General features: G+C 35.5%; 1 protein-coding gene and 1 non-coding gene across 8 annotated transcripts in view; both read left to right on the top strand.

The window, feature by feature from the left end:
• The window catches only part of RALGAPA1 (Ral GTPase activating protein catalytic subunit alpha 1), a 264,118-nt gene that overhangs the window by 62,848 nt on the left and 177,308 nt on the right, over positions 1 to 23,962 (top strand). For all 7 annotated transcript variants that reach the window (XR_008299366.1, XM_027065594.2, XM_053224366.1 and 4 more), the window contains exons 10-12: positions 337 to 576; positions 11,763 to 11,960; positions 22,675 to 22,812. Coding sequence is in view for 6 of the 7 variants with exons in the window: in XM_027065594.2 (XP_026921395.2) it covers positions 337 to 576; positions 11,763 to 11,960; positions 22,675 to 22,812 (576 nt within the window). In the remaining variant the exon portion in view is untranslated. The remainder of the gene's footprint in view (positions 1 to 336; positions 577 to 11,762; positions 11,961 to 22,674; positions 22,813 to 23,962) is intronic.
• Positions 1,656 to 1,760, top strand: LOC113601599 (U6 spliceosomal RNA). Its single transcript, XR_003422895.1, has one exon. It is a non-coding gene; the product is annotated as a U6 spliceosomal RNA (small nuclear RNA).

Genomic DNA, 23,962 nt, shown 5'->3' with positions numbered 1-23,962 from the left:
ACAATAGTGTAAGTTATTTGTGGAATGCTTTGAGTTCTACCAGTATTTGCTATTAGAAAGCAAAATCCCAGGGTGCCTGGGTGGCTCAGTAGGTTAAACATCCAACTCTTGATTTCGGCTGAGGTCTTGATCTCTCAGTTCGTGAGCTCGAGCCCTGCATCAGGCTCCTCGCTGGCAGCATGGAGCTCTCTTGGGAGTCTCTCTCTCCCTTTCTCCTGCCCCTCCCCTGCTCTTGGCTTCTCTCTCTCTGTCTCAAAATAAATAAACTTTAAAAAAAAAAAGCAAAATACCAAATTAAATGATTATGATATTCTCCCTCTTTTCTTTTTATTTTAGAGAGCAGCTGCTAGTTTGGTATCCAGAGAAGAAAACAAAAATGATAATGCTGATAAAGCAGATAGAACTACAGAACCAGAACAGTCCCATTCTAATACAAGCACTCTCACGGAGCGAGAACCTAGCTCATCCAGTCTCTGCAGTATTGATGAAGAACATCTCACAGACATTGAAATAGTTCGCAGAGTTTTTTCTTCTAAAAGAAGTAATGTAAACTTTGTCACAGAGATATTTCGTCAGGTAAAGTATCTTTCAGTAATTTTAATTTCTAATGTAGACTTTGGTTGTTAATGTTGAATATACTGACTTTCAGCTATTTAAAATTCCTAATAGAAATGTTTGTTTGTTTGTTTAAGCTTATTTATTTTGAAAGAAAGAGAGAGCATGAACAGGAGAGGGGCCCAGAGAGGGAGAGAGAGAATCCCAAGCAGGCTCCAACACTGTTAGTGCAGAGCCCAATGCAGGGCTCAAATTCACAAACTGTGAGATCATGACCTGAGCCAAAACCAAGAGTTGGGCACTTCACCAACTGAGCAACCTAGGAGCCCCTTAATAGAAATGTTTTTTAAAGTTCATATTTAATTTTAATTTTAAAATTTGCTATTTTAATCTTTTAATATTTTCTATTATTTATATTTTTTAGTTTATGATGAGTTTAGTTTAATAACCAACCATGCTCCTCTTTCTGTTATTAGAACAGTTTTCTTAGTTACTCACTTTCCGGTTTGAAACTTTATTTCCTACCATTTGATTAGTAAATTAAAATTATTTTATCTTTCATTCTCTACAGTCAGTAAAAAGTGGTTTATGAGTATAAGAAGCAATGTTTTCATTGCCTTTATCCTCCTTTCAGAGGCTCAGTTTTGTCCTCTAAGGCGTTCTGAAATTAAAGTTGCGTAAGGTAGATATTTGGGGACTAAAATAAAGAAATGGAGAGAAAGAAAAAGAATAAAAAGTATCATATAAGGATAGCTAGAAATTCCTAAGTGCACATTCTCAATTACATAGAAATTTTATGGAAAATAAACCTTATAAAAACTAATCATTTGCTCTTAATAGCAAAGGTACTTAACTTCTGCAGGTAAACATCATTGAGTTTTGTAGCTGAAGGGGATCATTCAAGTCTCACAGCAAGAAAGTGGTAGATTTGGGACTAAAACTCCCAGATCCTGGTTCCCCTGGCAGTGCTGTTTATACCACATTGCCTTCACTTGCCAGGGAGCTGTCTAGGCAAAGCACATCTTCACCTCATATACATATTTATTGATATGCAAAACAGAGGCATCATTAGCTTTGTAAAGAAACAAACTTGCTTTGGCTTGTTTCAGCAGCACAAACACTAAACATTAGAATGATACAGAGAAAATTAGCATGGCACCTGCACAAGGACCACAGGCAAATTCATGAAGGGGTTCTATATTTTTGTGTTCATGAGTACAAAATGTATACAATTATATACAAATAGATTTTTTCATTCAACCCCAATAAAGTGACTATCACAATAAAAAAAAAAAAGGAGACCAACTTGCCTTACCATTTTGTCCGGCTTTGGCAGTGGTTCTGGTTGCCAGATTTTACAGTTTGAGTTGATAGACTATTTGACAAATGGGAAGGGAAAGATATTTGGCAAATAATGTTGGAATAATTTACTTGGGGGAGAAATCAAAGCAAGCTTATAGAACTATTCGGGTTTTCGAGTAATAAACTTTGTATAAGTTTATTTTTCTAGGAATTTGTTCATTGCATTTGTTTTCAGATTTGACAAAAAGTTCATTACATTCTTTTATAAACTTTTTAATCTCTGAAGCATTTATATTCATGTTCCTCCTTATCATTCCTGTTAGTATTTATTTGTCTTTTTTTTTTTTTTTTTAATGATTCTTGCTAGAGATTTGTCATTTTATTAGTCTTTTCAAGAATGAGCTTTTGGCTGTTAGTCCTCTCTGTTTTATACTTGTTTTTCTGTTTTATTTTTTGCTCCTTGTTATTTCATCTTTCTACTTGATTTTGTTTTTTTTTCCCTAGCTAATTAATTTTAGTCTCACATTTTTCTCAAATGATTTTTGAGGCTATTAATTTACCATATGTACTGTTTTATCTATATTTTACAAATTTTGGTGTATAGCATTTTTTGTTATTATTCACATGTAAATATTTTCTAATTTTCATGTTAATACCTTCTTTGACCTTTGCAATATTTATCAATTTGTGTCTTCCAAACAGTTTTCTGGGTTTTTTTTTCTTACAAATTTTGATGTGATTCTTTTAGAGAATATAGTCTGTATGATACTAGTTATTTACAATGAATTGAAACTTATGGCTCAGAATGTAGTCATTTCTCATAAATGTCCTGTGTGCTTGGAAAGAATGTATGCTTCTCTGTTGAGTTCAGTGATCATTAACGTCTGAAATTTTCTATATCCTTACTAAAAGTTTTTGGTCAGTTTGACCTTACAGTTATGGAAGTCTTATACTCTGATGATTTGTCAGGTTTATCTTTGTAGCTCCATAAATTTTTCTTTGTATATTTTCAAGCTGTATAATTAATAATTAAATACATACAAGTTGAAAGTTTTATATTTAAATGTGGCTCAGCTGTTTAAGCATCTGACTCTTGTTTTTGGCTTAGGTCATGATCTCATGGTTTATGAGTTCGAGCCCCATGTTGGGCTCTGCACAGTGCAGAGCCTGCTTGGGGCGCTCTCTCTCTCTCTCTCTCTCTCTCTCTCTGTTCCTCCCCCACTTTGCTTTCTCTCTTTCAAGATAAATAAACCTATAAAATTTTTTTTGAATGTGAATTAAACATTTTATTTTTATGGCCCTTTTCACCTACAAAAATTATTTTTGCATAAAGTCTATTTTATTTACTATTAGTGGATTTATACCACTTTTTTTTTTTTTAAAGTTTATTTATTTTGAGAGAGAGAGAGAGAGAGAGAGCAAGCGAGCAGGGAAGGGACAGAGAGAGAGGAAGAGAGAAACAGTTGCAAGCAGGCTCCATGCTGGCAATGCAGAGTCCAACATGGGGCTGGAACTCACTAACTGAGATCATAACCTGAGCCGAAACCAAGAGTTGGATGCTTAACTGACTGAGCCACCCAGGTGCCCTAACTTTCTTTTTATTATGAACTAGCCTCTGGGGTGGCTGGCTGGTTCATTGGGTAGAGCATGGAACTCTTGACCTCAGGGTCATGAGTTCAAGCCCCCTGTTAAAAAAAAAAAAAGAAAAAAAAAGTAGCCTCATACATTTTTTTAAACAATCTTTTAATTTTTAACTCTTTTATATCATTAGATTTTGTATGCCTCTTGTAAATATGGTTTAATTTTTAAAAATCTTTGTCTTTTAGGGCCACCTGGGTGGCTCGGTCGGTTAAGTGTCCGACTTCGGCTCGGGTCATGATCTCACAGTCCGTGAGTTCGAGCCCCACATCGGGCTCTGTGCTGACAGCTCAGAGCCTGGAGCCTGTTTCGGATTCTGTCTCCCTCTCTCTCTGCCCCTCCCCTGTTCATGCTGTCTCTCTCTGTCTCAAAAATAAATAAACGTTAAAAAAAATTAAAAAATAAAATAAAAATCTTTGTCTTTTAAGTGGAATATTTATATTTATTATAATTATTGTTTGGATTTATTGGTAGCATCCTATTTTGTTCTATTTTTTTTTTACCATGTCTGTATTTCTTTTGTGTCATTGTCTTATTTTTTGCTTTCTTTTTACTTGATACTTTTTCACTTTGTATCCTTTTACTGTTACTTGGTTTGAAAGTTATATTCTATTTCTTTTTCTTCAGTGATTATTGTATAAATTTTAACATACATAATTCACTTTCCAAGTACTAAAGTTATTTTTTTACCCTTTTTCTAATCAGTACAAGGATCTTAGAACCTTATTACTCTTAACCCCCCCCAACTTAACCTACTGTTATTATTGAATAATTCAGTTCTATTTTATGTGGTTGTGGTTTAACTCCAGTATTATTACTGTTCTGTGCATTCAGTATTGATTTACGTTTAGTTATCTGTTTACATTTTCTGTGATTATGATATCTTCCCTTCCAGATTTTTTAGAATCACTTTCCTCTGCTTGAATGAAGTTCATCATTTAGTGGATGATTCATCATTTTAGTGGATGTCTGTTGGTATCAAATACTAAAAATTTTTGCCTGTCTGAAAATGTCTTTTATTTTTGAAAGACTTTTTCTACTGGACATAGACTTCTAGATTAACAATTATTTTCACCCAGCACATTTTAGATACTCAGATACTTTCCCACTGTTCTTTGTTTTACGTTGTTGCCGTTGAGATGTCAACCAGCAATTGAACTAATAAGTCAGCTATCTTTGCTCTGGCTCTTTTTAATATCTTCTTTTAGTATTTGGCATTTTACATTTTACTGTGGTATGCCCAGATCTAGGTTTCCTTTCATTTATTCTTTAGGGGATATTTTAGGCATACTTCATTTATGGATTAATATATTTTGGCAATTCTGGAAATTTTTCAGCCATTATCTCTTTAAATATTGCCTCTGTCCCATCTTTTTCTTGTCTTTCCGGGACTCTGACAAGATGTATGTTAGATCTTTTTTACCTTAAGTGTCTGTTAACCTCTCATTCATATTTTCCATCCCTTTGTCTCTCTATGCTACATTCTGGGTACTTCCTTTTTAATTACAACTGCTTCTGGAAATTGGCAAGTCTGCTCAATTTGATTGTTTCTAGTTCTTATGTTTTACTTATTTATGCTAAACATAGTTATTTTATATTGATTGATCATTGTAATATTCCTGAGGTGTTTGTAGATCTGATCATACCATATTTTGTTTCTGTGTTCTCTTTCTTATTGTGGTGTATTCTCTTAAGGTTTCTTCCAATATTTCGTGATTTCAGAAATTTAGAATTTTGACTCTGAGCTTTTTCATCTTACATCTTCATTTGCTGATTTGGTTTATTAAAGGTTGATTCTCTCAGAAATGAGTTGCATTTGCTGCTTCTAGGTGCAAAGAGACACTAACAACCTGTCGTTAAACTGAATCCTTGATTTGAGGTTCAAGCTAGCCACATAATATGAACACAGAATATAAAACTATGTTAAGGCTAGCTTTTAGTTACAGTGTGTCTGGGGAGATTTTTGTTGTTATTGTTATCTACTCTGCATCTAGGTATGGGCAGTTTTGTTTACAAACTTTTAATGGTTGGGTTTATTTCTCATTCAGTATTGCACTGACAGTATGTAGTTCTGACTTTGTTTAGTTTTCCTGTTGTTCTCCCTGCTTTGGCACAATAGGTCCATGGAAACCAAAGTAATTGGTTCCACTCAGAGTGAAAGCCAGCTTTCTTGCTCCTCCTAAAACTTAGCTCACTGAGTTTGGATTTCATATAGGTTTTTATTTTTGAATATTTTTTTCTGCTTTTTGGCTTATCAATGCATTTAAAAAGATTAAATTTGGGGCACCTGGGTGGCTCAGTTGGTTAAGCATCCAACTCTTGATTTCGACTCAGGTCATGATCTTGGGGTCATGGGATTGAGCCCCATGTCCGGCTCCATGCTAAGCATTGAACCTGCTTGGTCTCTCTCCCTCTCTTTCTCTCCCTTCCCCTCTCACACTCTATGTAAATAAATAAACATAAAAAATTAAAATAACAAAAAGATTAAATGTATTTTTAATATACATTTTGATTTTTCAATCAGAAGGTTTGTTGAGTTACTAGTCCACCATACTCTTGGAAACAGAATTCCCCTTATTGAGTTTTTAATAATGCTCTTTATATTTAAAATTTTTTAATTTGCATTTGCTTATTTTTCACATCTGCCCTAGTCCCTCTTTGCAGTGGTTCATTCATTCTTTATTCATATTCATTTTCTTAAGTAAAACATGTTAAAAATGTTCATTTTATATTCCTTATTCTACTACCTCTATCAGCTAGTTTTTATAGTTTTGGCCTTCTTGGTTGTTGTTTCTGTTTTCACCCCTGTTTGTTTATTTTGGGTTTTTGTGTTACGGATTTACATTTCTGTGGAATTTTGTGGGAATTACTTTGAAACTTGGGTTGAAAGATGTGTTCCTGTAGAGAAGAAATGCTCTTGCTTCTCCCAGGTATTTGGTGGTCCTGTCAACCTTGGTTTACTTTACTTATTTTTAATTTAATTTAATTTTAATTTTTCAGTAAGCTCTATTGTATGCCCAGTGTAGATCTTGAACTCATGACCCTGAGATTAAGAGTCACATACTCTACCAAATGAGCCAGCCAGGCATCCCAGCCTCGGTTTACTTTAAATTATAATTCTCAGTTTATGATTCTGCCTATTTTGCACCACTCAAAGTTATGTGATGATCAGCCTGAGAATATGAATTTGCAGGAAAGGGTGTTCTTCCCTCCTCTTCCCCTACACTAAGTCAGTAGACAAGTTTCCTCACTGACTCTTCTCTGGAGTTGAGATTTTTTGCCTTCCCTTCCTAGCTCACCTTTGTATTCAGGTTGCCTACATTGGTGTCAGTTTTACACATAGGAGCCTGATCTGTCTCTCCCCTCTGAACAGGTAGCTACTTAAACCCAACACTCTAGGCTATCCAGGGCAATAGCCAGCAGCTTCATTGCTCACTTGCTGTCTGGATTAATACACACATTTTGGTCTAGACTCAGAATATCCTTACAAGCTGAGCCATTCATTTAAAAAGGTCTGTTGTATTTTTTGATGCGACAGTTTGTAGGTGTTCTATGCAGGAAGATTCCAGGATATCTTTTAAATGATATTGCTGGAGACTGAAGTCCTCGGAGATGTTTTTATTCTGATAATTATTTTTTAAGTGATTTTTAAGGCAAAACTTAAGGAAAAATAAATTTGAGGATGGTGACACCAGTTGATCATTCATGTTTTGAAAAGGGATTAATTTCTAAGATTAGGTATATAGTGGGAAAGCTATTTTTACTTGCACTAATGCTGATAAATTTTCAAAATTGAGAATTTGTGAAATAGTTTCTTTCCTTTGAAGGCTCAGATGTTCCACAATATAGATAAAATACTCCATTAATTATCAGGTATATGACCATGTAATGACTTTGCCCCTAGCAGTCCCAACTAGAGCACAAGTCTTTCTATAGGCAAATAAGTTTAGTAGAAATATATTTACTTAATGTTTCTCAAAATTATCATCCTCAAAGCTTTCACAATTACTGTTTTCCCTATCTGAATTTCTATCCTTCAACCCTCCTTTCTTTCCTCTTTACCCTTTATCCCTTTTTTTTCTAACCTGATACTCATCTTTTATTACTTTTAAATATGGCTACACCAGAGAAGTCTTCCATGACCACCCAAAAATAGATGCACCTGTATGCATATGCACACACACACATGCACACATACACACACATAGTAAGTATCTTTTTATGATGTTTTTGAAAATTATTTTCTTCATAGTACCTCTTCTGAGTTTTATATTTATTTAAAAAATTATTTTTAAAATTTTAATCTTTTTTTCTACCCTCCATGAATACTTCTCATATTCATTCATCATATCCTCAGTGCCTGGCATAGAGTAGGCACCTAATAAATATTTGGTGAATGAATCAAGAAGTTCTGTAACTGTTGAGTACCAGGTACTTTATTAGTGCTACCTGAGGGCTAACATTTATTTCTAGAAACTAACTCTTGAAATAATTTGTTATGTAGTTGATGATGTTATTTTAGGGCCAGTGTAATGATTGAGTTTTACCTCAGATGAAGATATTTATATTGTTATTTGTCTTTAAAACAAAGATACAACTATAAAGCATAAAATCCCCCAAATCATTTGAAATGATAAAGTTATTCTCTATGTTCAATAGAAAGGCATATATGCACTCCAGGCATTATATATTTATGTCTGTATATGTATAATTATATCTGTATATGATAATACCTACATATATAATATTTCATACATATGTATATAATTATATGTATGTGTAAATTTTTTTTCTGCAAAGTCACTTTAAGGCAATAGATTGAAAACTGTGGTTTGAGGCTTCTGGGAAGTCAAAACTATTTTCATGACAAAATAAAATTGTATTTACTTTTTTCACTGTCATTTTTTCATGAGTGTGAAGTAAAGTTTTCCAGAGATACCTGATATGTGATATTGTGTCAGATTGAATGCAGAAACAAGCAGATAAGAGAATCCAACTGTCTCCCATTTATTTATTTTTAAATGTGTATTTATTTGAGGGAGGGGGCAGTGAGCAGGGGAAGGGCAGAGAGAGAGGGAGAGAGAGAATCCCAAGCAGGCTCCATCTCAGGATCTTGAGATCGTGACCTGAGCTGAAATCAAGAGTCAGATCTTAATCGACTGAGCCACCCAAGTGTCCTCCCACTGTCTTTTATTAAGCTAAACATTAATGATATTTGCAAAAATGTAAAGCAATGTATTTTGGAAAACCTGTTATTTGTGTTAACATATAGTAGGGTAGGGGTTCTGAGACCAAAATGCAAACCACTGCTTTCAGAAGACAGTGGGGTGCCTGGGTGCCTCAGTTAGTTAAGCATTGGACTTTGGCTTGGGTCATAATCTCACGGTTTGCGACTTTGAGACCCTCGTCAGGCTCTCTGCTGACTCAAGCTCAGAGCTTGGAGCCTGCTTCCGATTCTGTGTCTCCTTCTCTCTCTGCCCCTCCCCCACTCGGTCAGTCTCTCTCTTTTTCTCTCTCTTTCAAAAATAAACATTAAAAACAATTTTTTTAAGTTAGAGAAAATGAAAAGACAAAAAATTTCCCGGGTCTGCTGAATGCTCACTGTACTTGATTTATCTTAAAGAATGTGTTTATCATAATCTGGGTTGGTTAATAATAAAAAAAATATTAAAAATTCAGAGATCAGCGTGTTTTATTACTGTTTATTCACTGAAGAAGAGAGTCATAGCTACCAAATTCACAAAACTGGATCAGATTATCTTCAGCTAATACTGTTAAATATTTGATTTTTCTTTCTCCTGTTGTTTTGATTCCATCTCCATGTAGTTTTTGTTTGTGTCGTAGTTTTATGGTCATAGAATCAAAACTGGAGATGACCTCTTGTAGGTCTATCTACAAACAAAATTTGCTGAACATATAGATTTAAATATGTTTTTTGAATGATAACTTTTCTTATTATCAGTTAATAATTGACGTGATTCGTGCTTCTTCATAGGGACAAGGTGCTGATGTATGGTTTTGAATGTTCTGGTTTCTGTGACAGTTATTTCTCGTTGTAAATGTGTAAATCGGCACTCTGGTTTTTGTGCATCCGTTTTTTTAGCCATGGCTAATCTCAGTCTTTCCATAAGATTCATATTTAGTGTGTTGGCAAAATCAGACTTTAGAGCTTACAAGGACAAAGGTTACATATACACTCTGGGTTTTAGTAAATTAATTAGGCCACTTGGGATATGGTGTGACAGTTTATGCATTAATAAATACCAGCTCTGGATATTATTAATATTTTTTAAATGATTAAACTTTATGTTTTAGATCAGCTTTAGGTTAATAGTAAAATTGAGCAAAAACCTACAGAGTGTTTTCATGCTAATTTTAAAAAAGTTCATTTTTCAGTATCTGAGAATAAAACTTTTGAGATTGAGATTTTTTTCTTATAGTTTGAACCTTTTTTTTTTTAACATATTTTATTTTTTTGAGAAAGAGAAAGTGAGCAAGGGAGGGGCAGAGAGAGAGAGGGAGATAGAATCCAAAGCAGGCTCCAGGCTCTGAGCTGTCAGCACAGAGCCCGACGTGTGGGGCTCGAACCCACAAACCATGAGATCATGACCCTAGCCGAAGTTGGGACTCTTAATCGACTGAGCCACCCAGGCACCCCTGTACTTTGAACCTTTTTAAGAAAGCTGAGATGTTGCTGCAATTATGAAATAAATATTCTTAGAGCAGACAGTCATGATCCAAATCATATCATTGACCATTAAGCTGCTAGAATATGAGAATGAGAGTTCGGGAATGGGTTTGTTTTTTTAGATAAAAGAAAGTAGCAAGTATGTAAATTGCTAGGGAATTAACAACAGCAAATAAATAAAAGTTATCAAAACTGCATTAAATGTCCTGTTATTATTACACATTAACTTTTCATCATTATCTTGGAAAGCTGATTTTCTTGGTTAGTTTCATTCAGATAAAGTACTTGACCCCATGATAATTATTAAATATACCTACTAATAGCTCTATAGGAGGAAGTGCCAGGGTTTTAGGTAAAGGTCTTGTGGCTTTTAGAGTCGAAATTAATAGGTACTGGTTGTAAAAGGAAAAATTAAAAGCAATTTAATTCCATTTCTGTGTGTAAAAAGAAAGTCCAGTAAAAATGTAACCACATGAACACAAACATGCATAAAGAAAGGAATTTGGGTAGTGAGATTAAGAGTATTTTTACTGTTGGGGCCCCTGGGTGGCTCAGTCAGTTGAGTGTCTGACTTCAGCTCAGGTCATAATCTCATGGCTTGTGAGTTCGAGCCCCGCGTTGGGTTCTGTGCTGACAGCTCAGATCCTGGAGCCTGCTTCATATTCTGGGTCTCCCTCTCTCTCTCTGTTCCTCCCCCACTCACTCTGTCTCTGTCTCTCAAAAATAAATAAGCGTTAAAAATTTTTTTTTAAAAAAGTATTTTTACTGTTTTGTTTTTGCCTGCCTGAATTGTGTAAAAAGTTTTTTTATTGTGAATATGTTACATTTTTGTGATGAAAATATTTACTTTTTTTTAAAGTTAAAGCAACCCAGAAAAGTACATAAAGGAAAGAATAATTATAAGATATTCCTTTTAATATTTTAAGTATTTGCCTTATTATTTAACTTATTTAACTTTATTATATGTAAAATGAAATAAAACTGCAATGTTTTTTCTTTATATGCTTATAGTTGCCTTTTACATGTAATTTGTATTACTTCTTGGAGTCAGATTTAACTTTAATTAAGTTCCCATATCAAAGTTTATTGTAGTAGTAATCTAAAAAAATAATAAGTTACAAATGTATATTATCAAAAGTGATATTTATATTAAGCTTTGTAGGAGCATAGTTATTTCATGAAACGAATATTTTCATTCTGAGATAGCACAATTGAAACAAATTTTGGCTTCTTGCACTTGAAATCTGTGTCTATCTACCAAAAGCATTTCTTTTTTTTTAAGATTTTATTTTTAAGTAATCACTACACCCAGCATGGGGCTTGAACTCACGACCTGGAGATCAAGAGTTGCATGCTGTCCTGACTGAGCCAGCCAGGTGCCCCTATCAAAAGCATTTCTGTGTCATCGTATATACAAATTATTTGGAGACAAAAGTCTCTTTCTGACAATGAATTGATTGACTTTAACTTTTTAAGAGTCATTTATATCATACTTTATAACAAGATAAAAATGCATGTATTAGCGGTTTGTGGCAAAGAAAAAAGTATCACTATGTGTGTTCTCTTTTTTTTCCACTAGGCATTTTTATTACCAATTTGTGAAGCAGCAGCTATGAGAAAAGTGGTAAAAGTATATCAAGAATGGATCCAGCAAGAAGAAAAACCTTTGTTTATGCAAGAGCCTGAAGAAATTGTGATCTCCTCTTCAGACTTACCTTGTATTGACAATGTCACAGACCGTGTTATTTCAATGGAAGAAGGAGAAAAGAGAGAAGAGGTAAACTGATAATACTTACATATTTTAGTATAAGTTTAATAGATGAGACTTTCATGAAAGTATAACACATGAACATACATATATTTAATAGGAAGTTAAAGATACCTTTTAATATATTTTGCAGCTTAGGTAATATGGTAGTTACCTCAGTTACCCTGTCTTAAAGCTCTTTGATGTCACAACTTTGAAAAATTAATATTGAGGTTATATATTGATTCTTTAATTCATTGTCTAGATCAAAATTAGATGCCATTATAAAAGGTGTAATAATTGAGACTAATAGGAGGGTGGCAGAGTACAGGAAGATCCTGAGCTCACCTCTTCCCATGGACATATCAGGGCTACAACTACATACAAAGGGACACTCACAGAGAAAGACCTGAGGACTAGGATACCAGCTCTTGCATAGCTAAAGATAAATGAAAAAAACATGGGATGCCTGGCTGGCTTAGTTGGTAGAGCATGTGACTCTTAATCTCACTGTTGTGAGTTTGAGCCCTATGCTAGGTGTGTAGAGCTTACTTTAAAAAAGAAGAAAGAAAAAGCCACCTTGAGAAGGGTAAGTGTGGCAGAGAGGTAGTCAGGTTGGGAACCAAACCTCCCGTCCAGCAACCCACAAGTGGTTTGATTGCACAGGCACAGAGGTTCCTTTCTTGAGGAGCAAGGGGATTGAGCCCCACTTTGTACTCCCACACCCAGGAGATCTGCACAGGAAAAATGAGCCCCCACAATGTCTGGCTTTGAAAGTCAGCAGAACTTAACTTTAGGAGCTTCCAAAATCATTGGGCCTTAACTCTGGGACAGCTGGTGCGGGTGGGGGGTGCTGGTTGGGGAGGACTATAGGAAACTGAGATAATGCTCTTAAAGGTCCCACACACAATCTCACTCACTCTGAGACCCAGCACAGAGGCAGCAGTTTGCAGAGCACCTGAGCTATACATGAAGGATATTTATTGACTAATTTTAGGACATATGCTGGAGGGGCAGGGGTCTGTAGGGACTTTTCTTTGGAAATGGAAACACTAGTAGGCACCATTTTCTTGCCTTTATTTAGCTAGCTATCTTAAGGGCTCCAGTTCTGACACTGTCCACCTACATTGCTAGCACCAGTTGCCCCACTTTGGCATTCCCCTGCAAAACCAGTCCACCCCTCCAGCAGACTCCCTCTTAAGCTGCTCCCACCCTTCCACACCCAGTGGGCAGCGTTGACTGGGACTGGTGTCCCTCCAAAGTGACTCCTGCCCTGGGGAAATGAGAGACTGGTCCTGTCTACCAACACACGCACAGTATCATGCCTGGGCCTTTCAGCCAGCTGTGCCAAGGTCCATCTCCTCCCACCAATGCACCTATAGCAGTCCTGCCTGGGCACTGCAACCAACAGGCCCTGCCTACCAGAACGTCCAAGCAGTCAGAGCTCATTCACAACTGAAGGGTGCATGCTGCACACAGAGGAGAGCACCTGGTTTTGGTGATGGCAGGGGAGGGGATTGTGCTTCTGGACCCCAGAGGACACCTTCCAGACAAGGCTGCTACCTTTGAGAACAGGAGATGTAGCTGACCTACTGCCTAATGCATGGAAACAAACACAGAGTCAGACAGAATGAGGAGACAGGAATATGTTCCAAATGAAAGAATAAGAAAAAAAAATCTCAGAAAAATAACTAAAAAGGAATTAAACAATCTACCTGATAAAGAGTTAAAAGTGGTAGTCATAAAGATGCTCACTGAATTTAGGAGCAGAGTGGATAAATTCAGAACTTCAACAAAGAGATAGAAAATATTTTTTAAAAAATCAGAGCTGAAGAATACTATAACTCAAATGAAAAATACACCAGAGGGAATCAACACTCAGGAAGAGCATGCAGAAGAATGTGTCAGTGATCTGGAAGACAGAATAGTGGAAATCATCCAAGTTGAGCAGCAAAAGGAAAAATAATTTTATGTAAGATAAGGTAAGGGACCTCTGGAGCAACATTGAAAGTATTAACATTTGCATTATAGTGGGTCCCAGAAGAAGGGAGTGAGAAAGGAGCTTATTTGAAGAAATAACAGCTGAGAACTTTCCTAACCTGGGGCAGGAAACAGACATCCACGTTCAGGAAGCATAGATAGCTCCAAATAGGATGAATCCAAAGATGTCCACACAAGACACATAAGAATTAAAATGCCATAAGTTAAAGATAGAGAATTTTATTTTTATTTTTATTTTTTTTAAGTTTTTTTTATTTATTTTGAGAGAATGTGTGTGTGTGTGCACGTGCCAGCCAGGGAGGGACAGAGAGAGAGGGAGAGCGAGAATCCCAAGCAGGCTCCATGCTGTCAGCGTGGAGCCTGATGCAAGGCTGGATTCCACAAACTGTGAGATCATGACCTGAACTAAAATCAAGAGTCAGATGCTTAACTGACTAAGCCACCCAGGTGTCCCAAAGAGACAATTTTAAAAGCAGTAAGATAAAAGCAACTTACATACAAGGGAACACCTACCTATAAGACTCTGAACTGTGTTTCCAGCAAAAACTTCGCAGGCCTAAAGAGAGTGGCTTGAAATGTTTCATGTGCTCAAAGGAAAAAACCTGCAAGTAAGAATATCCTGCAAGGCTATAATTCAGAACTGGAGAGAGATTCTCAGACAAACAAGTTAGAAGTGTTCATCACACAGCACAGCCTTACAGGAAATGTTAAAATGACATCTTTATGCAGAAAAGAAGAAGCCATAACTAGAAGTAAGAAAATTATGAAAGGAGGAAAACATTTCACTGGTATGAGAAAGTAGGGGAGGGACAGTAAAGTATTCTCAAAACTGAGAAAACATTTTGAGACTGGAAATCAAAGAAGGCAACTCCATATGGTTTACAGAGTTTTATTATTGTAACTTACTGACCAGGGGTCAGGCAGACAATGATTTAGGTGTTGTACAGCTATTCTCCACAGAGTCTGGACCTTAAGCCCACATATTTTATGGGACAAGAGATGCGCAGAAGGGTGTTATTATGTGATCAAAGGGCTCGCATGCACCTCAAAAGATTTGCATGCACCTAATTGACAGGTAACCTTTAAATAGATCTTGTGGTACCACCTGTGCATCATGAAGGAAAAAGACTGTGATATCTCTAACAGATTCATGGGAGGCCAAAGCGGGCTCCCTCTATCCCAGCCTTGGAAGACACTTTTAAAGTATGTATATTAATCTCTAAGGGCCTGGAACATGGAGCCCAAGACAGGTTATTGAATGAATATGAACAAGATGGAGAGCCACAGGTGGAGTCAGTACTGTCAGCAGTCCTACAACTGGTAAAAGCAAACATATAATAAAGGAAATAGGTCAGTCACTTGTAAAGCTAGCATGAAGGTTAAAAGAAAAAAGTAGTCAAATCAGCTACATTTAAAATACATAGGTAAGGGATACGCAAAAAACATGTAAAATATGGTGTCAAATACGTAATACATGATGAAGGGGAGGTAAAAATGTAATGCATTTAGAATGTGTTTGAACTTAAGTGATCCTCAACTTAAAATATATGACTATATACATGGGGTGTTATACACGAACCTTATGTATGGCAACCACAAGCAAAAAACCTATGATAGGTGCACAAAAAATAAAGAAATCCAAGCATAATACTGAGGAAAGTCATCAAGACATAGCAAGACACTAAGAAAGGAACAGAGAACTACAAAAACAGCTAGAAAACAATGAACAAAATGGCAATAAGTACATACCTATCAGTAATTACTTTAATGTACATGGAGTAAATGCTCAATCAAAAGTCATAAAGTAACTAAATAGATTTAAAAAAAAAGACCCATTTGTATGTTGCCTATATGACACATACAGACTGAAAGTGATGGGATGGAAGAGATATCCTATGCAAATGGAAATGATCAATAAAGCTGGAGTAGTAATACTTGTATCAGACACAATAAACTTTAAAACAAAGACTAAAAGAGAGAAGGGCATTACATAATGATGAAGGAAGCAATTCAACAAAAGAATGTATTTGTAAATATACATGCATCCAATATAGGAGCATCTAAATATTTAAATATTAATAGACATAAAGGAGAAATTGACAGTAATACAGTGATAGGGAACATTAACATCCCACTTACATCAATGGATTGATTGTCCAGGCAGAAAATTAAATTTTTTTTTAATGTGTATTTATTTTTGAGACAGAGACAGAGTGTGAGCAGGGGAGGGGCAGAGAGAGAGGGAGACACAGAATCAGAAGCAGGCTCCAGTCCTGAGCTGTCGGCACAGCACCCCAACAGACAGAAACTTAATAAAGAAACAGAGACTTTGAGTGAGATATTAGACCAGATGGACTTAACAAATATGTACAGAACATTCCATTGAACAGAATACACGTTTTTTATAAGTGCTCATGGAACATTCTGCAGGATAGATCACGTATTAGGCCACAAAACAAATCTTAGTAAATGTAAGAAGGTTGAGATCATATCAAGCATCTTTTCCAACCACAACATTATGAAACTAGAAATAAATTAGGAAAAACCGTAAAAAGCATAAAGACATGGAGACTAAACAAGCAGTGGGTCAGCAAAGAAATAAAAAAAATAACCTTGGGAGCACCTGTGTGGCCTGGTTGATTGAGCATCCAACTCTTGATTTTGGCTTGGGTCATGATTCCCAGGGTTGTGGGATTGAACCCCACATCAGGCTCTACACTGAGTGTTGAGCCTGCTTAAGATTCTCCCTCCCTCTGCCCCTTCTCTGCTGGCATGTGTGCTCTCTCTCTCTCAAAAAAGAATTAAAAATTAAAAAAATACTTTGAGATAAATAAAAACGAAGACAACGTTCCTCAATCTTTGGAACACAGCAAAAGCAGTTCTAAGAAGTTTGTATAAACACAAGCCTACCTGAAGAATCAAGAAAAATCTCAAATAAACAATTTAACTTTATACCTAAAAGAACTAGATAGAAAAAGAAGAATAAAACCAAAAGTTGGTAGAAGAAATAAAGATGAAAGGAGAAATAAATGAAACAGAGACTAAAAATACAATAGAAAAGATGATGAAACTGAGAGCTGGTTCTTTGAAAAGATAAAATTGGTAACTTTAACTAGACTTATCAAGAAAAAGAGAGAGGACCTAAATAAATAAAATCAGAAATGAAGAGGAAGAAGCAACAACTGATACAACAGAAATACAAAAGCTATTTATGAGACGACTATGAAAAATTATATGACAACTTTGAAAAATTATATGCCAACAAATTGCACAACCTACAAGATGAATAAGTTCCTAGAAACATTCAGTATTCCAAAACTGAATCAGGAAAAGGAAATTCTAAACACAACAATTATTAGTAATTAAATTGAATTAGTCATCAAGAAACTCCTAACAAAAGTCCAGGACCAGATGGATTCACAGGCAAATTCCATCAGACATTTAAAGAAAAGTTAATACCTGTTTTTCTCCAACTATTCCCAAAAACTGAAGAGTAATGAAACCTTCCAAATACATTCTGTGAGGCCAGCATTACCCTGATACCAAAACCAGACACAGACCATACAAAAAAAGAAAACTACAAGTCAGTATGTTTGATGAACACAGATGTAAAAATCCTTAACAAAATATTAGCAAACTGCATTCAACAGTACATTAAAAGAATCATTCACCATGATCAAGTGTTATTTATTTGGGGGATTCAAGGATGGTTCAACATTTGCAAATCAACATGATATACCAAATTAACAAAATGAAGGGTAAAATCCATATAATCATATCAATAGATGCAGAAAAAGCATTTGACAAAATTCAACAACCATTTATAATAAAAACTCTCAGCAAAAAGGAACATACTTTAACATGATAAAAGCCATATATGAAAAACCCACAGCTAACATCATACTTAAAGATGAAAAACTGAGAGCTTTTCCTCTAAAATCAGGAAGAACAAGATAAGGATGTCTATTCTTAACCACTTTCATTCAACATGGTATTGGAAGTCCTAGCCACAGTGATCAGACGAGAACAAGAAATAGAAGGCACCCAAATTGTTAAGGAAGAAGTAAAACTTTGGAAATGACATGATACTATACATAGAAAACACTAAAGATTCCATCAAAAAACTGTTAAAACTAATAAGTTGAATCACAGCATACAAAAATAAACTTAAAAATCTATGGCAGAAAAAGCAAAAATATACAATGGAGAAGACTACTTCTTCAGTAAGTGTGTGGGAAAACTGAACCACTTTCTTACACCATACACAAAAATAAACTCAAAATGGATTAAAGACTCAAGTGTAAGACCTGAAACCATAAAACTCCTAAGAGAAAACGTAGGCATTAAGCTCTTTGACATCTGTCTTAGTAATGTTTTTTTGCTTTTGTTTTTGCTTTTGTTTGTTTTGGGGGGTCTGCCTCCTCATGCAAGGGCAACAAAAGCAAAAATAAATGTTTGGTACTACGTTAAACTGAAAAGCTTTTGCATAGCAAAGGAAACCATCAGCAAAACAAAACTGCGTCCTAGCGAATGGGGGAACATATTTGCAAATGATATATCCAATAAGGGGTTTATATTCAAAATATATAAAGAACTCCTACAACTCAACACCAGAAAACCCAAGCAATCTGATTAAAAAATGAACAGAGACCCTGAATAGACATTTTTCTAAAGAAGGATATAGGGCCAACAGACACATAAAAAAATGCTCAACATCATTAATCATTAAGGAAATGCAAATCAAAACTACAGTGAGGTATCACCTCACACATGTGAGAATGGTAGTATCAAAAAACAAGGAATAAGTGTTGGTGAGGATGTGGAGCAGAGGGAACTCTCTGCACTGTTGGTGGGAATGCAAATTGGTGCACTATGGAAAACAGTATGGAGATTACTTGAAAAATTATAAATAAGAATACCATATGATCCATTAATTCCATTTCTGGGTATATTTAACTGAAAAAATGAAAACACTAATTCAAAAAGATATATGCATTCCTATGTTCATTGCAGCATCATTTTCAGTAGCCAAGATATGGAAACAACTCCATGCCCATTGGTAGATGAATAGATAAAGAAAATGTGCTCTCTCTGTTAACACACACACACACACACAATAGATGTTACTTAGACCTAAAACAGAATGAAATCTTGCCATTTACGACAACACAGATGGACCCAGAGGGTATTATGCTAAGTGAAGTAGGTCAGGGAAAGAGAAATGCCATTTAATTTTACTTAGATGTAGATTCTAAAAAACAAAACAAATGAAGAAATAAAACAGGACCAGACTCATAAATATAGAGAACCAGCCAGTGGTTGCCAGAGGGAGGAAAGGTGGGAGAGATAAGCCAAATAGGTGAAAGAGATTAAGAGCTACAAACTTCAAATTATAAAATAGTCACAGGGATATAAACTACAGCATAGGGGATATAGTTAGTAGAATTATAATAACTTTGTAAGGTGACAGATGGTAACTCCACTTATTGTGGTGATCATTTTATAATGTATATAAATGTCGAACCACCATGTTGTATACCTGAAACTTGTATAAATAATTGTATGTCAATTATACTTAAGTAAAAAAGGTATAATATATTGGGGCGCCTGGGTGGCTCAGTCAGTTGGGCGGCCGACTTCGGCTCAGGTCATGATCTTACGGTCCGTGAGTTCGAGCCCCGCATCGGGCTCTGTGCTGACAGCTCAGAGCCTGGAGCCTGTTTCGGATTCTGTGTCTCCCTCTCTCTGACCCTCCCCCATTCATGCTCTGTCTCCCTCTGTCTCAAAAATAAATAAACGTTAAAAAAAAATTTTTTTTAATAAAAAAAGGTATAATATATAAAACTGGCATTAGATAAAAATGAATGTTATAATACATATTCCTTAAGGATGCTTACCAAACTACAATTCTCCCTTAACCTGCCTTATTCTAGGAGTTTGGTACTTATCACAAACCCAGAATATTCTGAATTCTTTCTTGGAAATTTTCATACTATTGCTCATTGCAGTATAAAAAAAAAAAAATCCTTAAGTGCAGAATAAGCTGGTCTATGATGAGACTGGAGTTTACTCATAGAGGAAAAAAAGAGGAGGGAAGACAGAGAAGTGAAATTTGAGTACCTGGTATCATTTATTCTTTAAGCATAAATTCTTTTTTTTTTTAATTTTTTTTAATGTTTATTTTTGAGAGAGGGAGACGAGTGCAAGTGGGGGAGGGGCAGAGAGAGAGAGAGAGAGAGAGAGAGAGAGAGACAAGGAGACAAGGAGACACAGAATCTGAAGCAGGCTCCAGGCTCTGAGCTGTCAGTGAATATAAATCACTGATTTATATTTCTGATAAATTTAATATATATAATAATGATTTAAAATTTGGTTTTAATTATAAAATGGAGTTGTTACAGATTAGGATAATTATACATGTGTTTTTTTATTCACTTAGTATCTGTGAGATACTTAAAAGACATGTAATACCGTGTGTGTGTGTGTGTGTGTGTGTGTGTGTGTGCAAACTGTCATGCATCTTGTAATATGTTTAACATTCCCTGGCTCATCCTGTTAAATCTCAGTGGTATTCTCCATTCTTGTGACAGCAAACTCTGAGAGTGCCCTGTAAAATATTGTAATACCCTCATGGAGAACCAATGTTGGAGATACAAACATGAAAAGATATCTTTTCTACCTTCACATAACTTCTGGTTTAGCAAGAAGACAAACATGAAAAATAAATATTATAAAAGAATATTGCTATGATCCTAGAGTCTGAAATAGGGAATACCTAACTCTACTTAGGCTTAGAGAAGTCTTCATACAGGAGGTAGTATAATATGAAGTGCATGTAACAAATAGGGAAGGAACCACATGGTGTGAATAGCATCTACAAAGATGTGAGAGACCCTAAATATATCTACTGTACATAACTATATATATATTATATATATACATTCTGTATGTACATACTATATGTGTATGCCAGAATTTATATGCCATTGTAGTGACTTGGATTACATTATAGATAATGGAAAGGCTTTGAAGGATTATGAATAGAAGAATGGCATGGATAGTTATATATTTCAGAAGATCATGTCAAGCCCAGAATGGAAGGTAGATTGGAGGCAAGGAGACTAGTAGAAATATTAGCAATGTTCAGAAGGGACATAAGTACCCAGGACAGTGGAAATTGCAATGGAAATACAAGGGAGAAGACAGATATGAGCTGCTTCGGTGGTAAAATCAATATGCCTTGATGATTAATTGGCTGAGAGAAATGAGGAGTGGGGAGATGTCCCAAGTTTATTTCTTTTGCAACAGGGTAGTTGCCATTCACATATGACTAGGAATTTTTACAAAAGCAAGTTTGGTGGTGGTGCCTATGATGCCTAGAGGGGTTGGTAAGAATGGGGAGGACATGGTTAATAAACTTTTAAGTATTTTGAGTTGGAGGTGCTTTTAGGTCATTCAGGAAGAAATGTTCAGTAGATATCTGATCATAGGATTATGAGGTTTAAGACAAGGGGTATAGTATACTGTGATATATTGTGTTGGCTGTGCAGACAGAGCTGATTTCCATTACTTCGGTAATGGCAGAGTAGTTTGTATTAGACTAATAAATCCCCTGCATATTGCACTTATAAGCTCTAGACAGAATATTCAAGAAAACAAGAGACTGTTTGAAGATGTTGAGGAATGACCAAAAGCAGAAAATAGTTAGAAAGAAACTTACAAAAATTAATAAGTAAAAGAGAACAAAACAGTCTGTTTTTGTGGCTTTTCACCTAAAGGAACTCCTTAGTCTGCAAGGTGTTTGACAGCTAACACTCAGGCAGAAAGATACAGTTTTAGTGGTTTGAAGTACCTAATATTCTCTGTCTTTGGGTAATAAGAATTTTAATACTCTAAAGTAAAACAAATAGAAACTGTTTTCTGTTGATTTATTTAAGTTATTTGGATTCCAAGGGCGCCTGGGTGGCTCTGTCAGTTGAGCATCCGACTTCAGCTCAGGTCATGATTTCATGGTTCATGGATTCGAACCCCGCGTCAGTCTTGCTGCTTGTCAGCACAGAGCCCGCTTTGGGTCCACTATCCCCTCTCTCTCTTCACCTCCTCCACTCACGCTCTCTGTCTCTTAAAAATAAATAAACATTAAAAAATAAGTTATTTAGGAGCGCCTGGGTGGCTCAGTCGGTTAAGCATCCGACTTCAGCTCAGGTCATGATCTTGCGGTTTCTGAGTTCAAGCCCTGCGTCGGGTTCTGTGCTGACAGCTCAGAGCCTGAAGCTTGCTTCAGATTCTGTGTCTCCCCCTCTTTCTGCCCCTCCCATGCTCATGCTGTGTCTCTGTCTCTCAATAAATAAACGTTAAGAAATTTTTAAAAAATAAGTTATTTGGATTCTGTCATTTACTTTAGAATGGAATTTATGTTTTACAGAAATGTAATATAATCCTATTCTTAAGTGTGTGAGTTACAGAACGGAGATCCATACATTATATCCTTAGAAAAATGTCCCTATATCTGAAATGATAAAATCTCTGTCTCTTAGGGATGACTTTTTGTTTTCTTTTTGTTTTTGTCAATGGGAAGAACCTTTTTCACAGTGAACATATATTGCTTTTGTAATCAAATGAAACATTTATTTTGAGAAGATGCTTAGTAGGAGGACCCAATAATTTCCAGTTTACTTCTTCAGCTTATTATCTTGTTGCAACATTCTTAATGAAATATGAAAAACTTGGTATTTTTCTTCAGGAAAATGGGACTGATGTTGCTGATCATGTTCGAAATTCTACTTGGACAAAAAATGGCACCTACCAAGATGTTCTTCATAATGCCTCCGAAGAAGCCACAGAACAAAACATACGAGCTGGTACCCAGGCAGTTTTGCAGGTGGTTCACTTCTTGGTTGTTTTTTAAAAATACAATAAAATAATCATTAAGTATTTCAAATATATGTTTAAGTATTTCAGTGTACAGTATAATTTTTTAATAAAATCAGTACCCATGTTTATCAGTTATCCTTAGGACATATTAATTTTGTTTTTTCCTTAACTTTTGCTTCCTAATATATATGTATTACAGCTTTAAAGTTTATATAAATTGTGTCATGGTGTACTGTCATCTGGTGCTTTCTTTTTGTATTAAACGTGTTTTTGAGATGTGTTGTTGATACATAGCTGTAGTTCATTCATTTTAGCTACTTTCTGGTATTGCAATTTATGGTTATTTCACATTTTACTTAACTCATTTTTCTGTTGATGTTTTTTAAGTTGTTTCCAATTTCTCACTATCAGATAGTGCTGCATGGAGCATTCTTACATATGGTTGTGGGTTGTTTTGTTTTTTTTTTGTACTCTGTGGGAGAATTTCCCTAGGTTGTATACTCAGAAGTGGAGCTACCAGGTTGGAGAAGTTGTACATTATCAGCCTTACTTTACTGTTACTACCAAATTGTCCTGCAATGTGATTATAATAATTTACATTTTCTTTGGTAGTGTCTGCGAGTTCTCATTTCCTTGTATCTTCCCCACTATATAGTTAGATTTTAATTTTGCTGCCTCATATATGTGAAATGTTATTTTATTTTTTTAAGTTTGTGTTTCTTTGTTTTCATTTAATTTCATCACCATTGAAATTGAGCATCTTCTTATGAATTGCCTATTTGTATGCTTTTTCCCTTATTCTGTTGGGTTGTCTTTTTCATATTGATTTGTAGGAGTTCATTGTAGTCATTCATTTTTTAAATCAGACTGTTCTTGTCAAGGCCACATGTGACCTCCACATTGTTAAATCAGATGTACATTTTTCTTTTTACTTATTTTAATTTATTTTTTTAATATTTATTTATTTTTGAGAGAGAGACAGACTGTGAGCAGGGGAGGAGCACAGAGAGAGGGAGACAGAGATCTGAAGTAGGCTCCAGGCCCTGAGCTATCAGCACAGAGCCCGATGGGGGCTCGAACTCATCAACCGTGAGATCATGACCTGAGCCGAAGTTGGATGCTCAACTGACTGAGCCACCCAGCCGCCCCCAGATGTA

The sequence above is a fragment of the Acinonyx jubatus genome, chromosome B3, assembly GCF_027475565.1.
Source record: "Acinonyx jubatus isolate Ajub_Pintada_27869175 chromosome B3, VMU_Ajub_asm_v1.0, whole genome shotgun sequence".
Classification (NCBI taxonomy): Eukaryota; Metazoa; Chordata; class Mammalia; order Carnivora; family Felidae; genus Acinonyx; species Acinonyx jubatus.
This window is presented reverse-complemented; position numbering and strand designations above follow the sequence as displayed.